Source organism: Austrofundulus limnaeus, unplaced genomic scaffold (genome assembly GCF_001266775.1).
Source record: "Austrofundulus limnaeus strain Quisiro unplaced genomic scaffold, Austrofundulus_limnaeus-1.0 Scaffold123, whole genome shotgun sequence".
In the NCBI taxonomy this organism is placed as follows: domain Eukaryota; kingdom Metazoa; phylum Chordata; class Actinopteri; order Cyprinodontiformes; family Rivulidae; genus Austrofundulus; species Austrofundulus limnaeus.
This window is the reverse complement of record NW_013952525.1, coordinates 969,310-974,439: the sequence shown is the minus strand read 5'-3', so window position 1 is coordinate 974,439 and position 5,130 is coordinate 969,310. Positions and strand designations below refer to the sequence as shown.

General features: G+C 34.8%; 1 protein-coding gene across 2 annotated transcripts in view; it reads left to right on the top strand.

The window, feature by feature from the left end:
* Positions 1 to 5,130, top strand: part of LOC106522213 (LIM/homeobox protein LMX-1.2) — a 42,594-nt gene that overhangs the window by 25,307 nt on the left and 12,157 nt on the right. The window contains exons 1-2 of one of the 2 annotated variants that reach the window (XM_014015135.1): positions 914 to 1,149; positions 4,656 to 4,888. In XM_014015135.1, coding sequence (XP_013870589.1) covers positions 1,100 to 1,149; positions 4,656 to 4,888 — 283 coding nt within the window. In that variant the 5' untranslated portion in view covers positions 914 to 1,099. Of the gene's footprint in view, positions 1 to 913; positions 1,150 to 4,655; positions 4,889 to 5,130 lie in introns of those variants that run through there. The other variant, XM_014015133.1, reaches the window with a different exon arrangement.

The following is a 5,130-nucleotide window of genomic DNA, read 5'->3' as shown; positions in this document are numbered from 1 at the left end:
CCGGTAAGACCCTCCCCCAAACAAAATGCCACACATGTTTTACTGAGATGAAACCTACACTTAAAGCAGTCTAACTCCAGACAACACTACAAAAACTGTCCACCTAACAAAGTTTTAAAATCTTATATCAGCCAAAAAGTCTTTTTAATCTTGTTTTCAGACTGATTTACTAAACAAGAACTGATTGTGTAAGAATAATAATCTTGTTTTCAGAATGTGTAAGATTATTTGTCTTGTTAGTCTGAAAATTTGACTCAAACTAAGTCAAAATTTCTGCCAGTGGAGTAAGAAAATTTTACTTGGTAAGATTCTTGAAATAAGAAAAAATTGAGTCAAATCAAGTATTTCAAGAATCTTACCAAGTAAAATTTTCTTACTCCACTGGCAGAAATTTTGACTTAATTTGAGTTATATTTTCAGACTAACAAGACAAATAATCTGACACATTCTGAAAACAAGATTATTATTCTTACACAATCAGTTCTTGTTCAGTAAATCAGTCTCAAAACAAGATCAAAAAGACTTTTTGGCTGATATAAGATTTTAAAACTTGGTTAGGTGGACATTTTTGCAGTGTGGGATTTTAGTAATTTTAGCTTTGAAACTTTTGTTTAGTAAATTTGAACGCTATGGTTTTTCTAATCTTTGCCTTTAGCTGTGTTTGACAACAGTTTTGACAATTTTGTCTTTTGTTCTTCTGCTTATTTTGATTTTAAGATTAGTTTCAGCTTCTTTATCAAATTTCTGCAAAATCTTTCAGCACTCAAGTGTTCCTCCGCATTTTCAAAGCAAATGCATTTTCTTATTGTTTCATTCAACATGGAAAGACGCACACGGAGAAAAATAGCAGTTAAACTGTTTTATTGACACGAAAATTTATTTTGCACCTTGAGCCCTGGCAGGAAACTCTGAGAGCTAGAAATCAGCTTAGGTTTAGGATTAACGTTGCGGACACCGGTGGTGGTGTGGAGGCCAGAGAGCGGAGGTAGCCAGGAAGAGATGGAGGTGGAGTCAAACTCATGTGGGGAGCAGAACATATGGGTGCTGGGCCTTTAGACCTGGATCTGTGAGTTGATTGGTGCGGTGAGGCGAGGATCTGATGCTGATTGACTGCAGCTGGGAGCGTGACGCAGTGATTGGAGGGAGCAGGTGAGGTGGAGAGAGTCCTTCAGTTTGAAGTTGCACATAAGCTTCATTTCTCTTTTTATTCTAAATTTATAACTTGCAACACCATCAATAGATAACAAAGTTATTTGTTGTTTTTTATCCTAATGCACTTTGTGTAAAGATAGAACAAAATCTGGTGATGTCTTTAACTGTTGTTTCTCCTTATTGCAGGTTAATGTGCATCTTGAATTGTTTGTGGTGATGGCAGGGTTGTAAAGTAACTAAGTACAAATACTTTGTTACTGTACTTAAGTAGAAATTTTGGTTATCTGTACTTTACTTGAGTAATTGTTTTTCAGCGTACTTTTTACTTTTACTCATTACATTTTTACACAATTATCTGTACTTTCTACTACATTTTTTTAAAAAAGTAAGAAGTAGAAAGTTGTTACTCCTATTTTATTCTGAGTTGCTATTACTTTAAAAAAATACTATCCTGATAAATAGTGTCTCCTGGATAGAGTGAATTTAATTGTGGTTGGATGAGAAGTATAAATATATACCATTCTGACACACTGTTAACTTGTACACAAACCATCACAGCTGCACGCTGTTAGAAAAAATATTTTTTGGAGAAGTCACCTCCCAATAAATGTCATTTTGGAAAATCTAACTGTTCACTTTCACTCAGTACTTTTACTTTTAATACTTAAGTAGATTTTGTGTCAGAAATTTACTTTTGGCACTTAAGTAAAAAAAATATCAGATACTTTAAGACTTTTACTCAAGTAATATTTTTAAAGACTTTAACTTTTGCCAAAGTATTTTTATGATAAGATGTTTGTACTTTTACTCAAGTATCACTTTGAGGTACTTTATACAACACTGATGGTAAAGTGATCATTTTTGTCTGTTTACTCTTCCAAACATTTAGAATAAGCTGGTGCCGTAGTCAAAAATATTTTTAGGAACACTAAAAGGAAAATTCAGTAAATGTAGCAGCTTGACTTCCTAAACTGTAAAGCAGTCACAGAACACCAGAGTTCAGGAAGAGCAGCTCTTGTAAAGCTTCCCACATCCTTCTTGAACATGTTTTCACATTTGGTGTTTTGTGGTTGGAAAATCGCTTCTTTTTTTCCATCTGAGCCTTTGATAAGACTTCCTGTGGGACATTAGAGCATCAAAACACATTAACATGTGCAGAAGGCTTGAAAGGTGTAAGGATGCCACTGGCTCATTCATTCTGTTCACCAACATCTGCCTTCTGGTTGTTAGTTGTTCAGTTACAGCAGCATGCACCAACCAACAGCAGTCTTTATGGATCAGACTTCAGGATCATCAAAACCAGGACACACCACACTAACAGCTTCTTCCTCAACCACAGACACCTCACGTTCTGATTATAATTTAATCCACAACTAATCTGAATTTAAAAAACTGTGAAAACAAAAAGAAGTACGTATTGCTGCACATTTGCACTGCCTCATTCTGTTATCCACAACTATAAATTCTAGTTTGTGTTTAGATGTTAAATTTCCATTAGCCTTGCAAACCTTTTGCGCTTGTTTCATGTTTTTCACGTGTCCAACTCACATTCCTTGTATGTCTAACACGTTTGGTGAAATAAACAGATTCTGATCCCAGACTGAACACCTCAGATTTTTCATCTCTTTCTGTTTTCTTCAAACAAGTTTTAATAGTTTTTTTTAGAAAAGAAGCAGAGTTTTTTTTTTGTAAGGCAGGTCTGTTGTGAAGCAGGAAGTGTGGTTGCTCTATAAAAATATCAGGGTTTGTGGTAAACCTCTAAACACTGATGTCAGTGCCACGAGTCAGGTGTTTACAGCAGAGGATCACATTTAATTGTATGTACCCGTACCAAAATAAGGTCAGTTATATGAACCATATTCCTCCGAACTTTAATTCTTAAAGGTTTGCTTTTTATGTTTTGATGTTGAATTCACTTTTTTGACGACAAATTTGGGTGTACTGTTTGTTTTTTATGTTGGGGGTGCGGCTTATAGTCCGAAAAATACGGTAGTCATAATTTATATGGCTGATGACACAATAGTGCAGCTTGAAATGTTACATTTTACACCTCTATTTAAAAAAATATACATACCGTATGTTCTTGTTTTTTCTGATTCCTTCAATTTTATTTTTGTAATCTATTGCCATAAAATGTGAGCAATCGTGAAATTGCTTGTTTGTGTGTTTGTATGTGTCTGTCTGTATTAATCAGTTATTTGGACAAATTATAACCTTTTAGAAAGAATCATTAAGTTTTAAAACCAACTCAATAAACCATTTTATAGTTAATGCACGTGAAGCGGGCCGAGCACTCTTGTTTTTCAAGATATACGCTGAGTTTGCTATTTAACTGGTAAATTTACTCTGTTATTCAGACCAGAGTATTTGCTCCAAACCTATTTGTGTTCAACTTTCTTGTAAGATCATTGATGAGAATTTTCATAAATATCAAAATAATAAATCTGCTTTTTGAGCTTGAACTTGTTAAATTTATGGCGTTTCCACTGCAACCTCAGCGTTTATCCCAGTGTTGTATAAAGTACCTGAAGTGATGAGTAAAAGTTCAAGTACCTTATCAAAAAAATACTTTGGTAAAAGTTAAAGTCTTCTCTAAAAATATTACTTGAGTAAAAGTCTTAAGTACCTTATATTTTTTGTACTTAAGTATCAAAAGTAAATTTCTGACACAAAATCTACTTAAGTATTAAAAGTAAAAGTACTGAGTGAAAGTGATCAGTTAGATTTTCCAAAATGACATTTATTGGGAGGTGACTTCTCCAAAAAATATTTTTTCTAACAGCGTGCAGCTGTGATGGGTTGTGTACAAGTTAACAGTGTGTCAGAATGGTAAATATTTATACTTCTCATCCAACCACAATTAAATTCACTCCATCCAGGAGACACAATTTATCAGGATAGTATTTTTTTAAAGTAATAACTCGGAATAACGACTTTCTACTTCTTACCTTTTTAAAAAGTGTAGTGAGTAGAAAGTACAGATAATTGTGTAAAAATGTAATGAATAAAAGTAAAAAGTACGCTGAAAAATAATTACTCAAGTAAAGTACAAATAACCAAAATTTCTACTTAAGTACAGTAACAAAGTATTTGTACTTAGTTACTTTACAACTCTGGTTTATCCCATGTGACCTGTGAGAAGAGTTAGGTTCTGCTATGCAATGGTTTGTTCAAGATGGCCGCCATGAGTGTATTATTTTTAGACAACTCAAAAGTGGCTCAAACTCCGTCAGGTTTTCATTGAGCTAAAATTCTGTCTTTTTACCACTCAGTGTGGTTAGAGTCTTATAACCAGTTTAGTGGGCCGTCATTAAACCATTGTGTTAATTTGAATTGCAAACGTTGCCAAATGTCATAACCAAAATTAAGCTGTAATCAGTTTCATTTACGAAAACCAACACTTGTACATTTTGTGTTTTACTGCCTTTTAAATAGATAATTTGCTGCTAATTACTGAGCTTTGATAATAATATAATGACTCTTTTCCTTCTGTCTGTCCTCAGGTTATTTTCCACAAAGTGCAGCGGCTGCCTGGAGAAAATCTCACCGACAGAGTTTGTGATGCGAGCTCTGGAAAGTGTTTACCACCTCAGCTGCTTCTGCTGCTGCGTGTGTGAGAGGCAGCTGTGCAAAGGAGACGAGTTTGTCCTGAAGAAGGGTCAGCTGCTGTGCAGGGGTGACTATGAAAGGGAGAAGGACCTGCTCAGCATGGTCAGCCCAGACGATTCATCCTCAGGTACGACCAGAGAACCCATCCTGAGCTCCCTGCACTCTGCACCTCCTGGTAATAAAACAACGTTTTACAGTAAAATCCTTATGAGTCAAACTGACATCGAAATGAAACTAGAGGAACTGCCTTTTCTGCAAACAGGCAGCGAAATGAAAGATTTTGCTGAAATTTATTGAAGAATGAATTTAATCTGAATGTGAAAACAAAACAAAAGCCAGCAGAACAAAAGTCTGAATCATATATATATA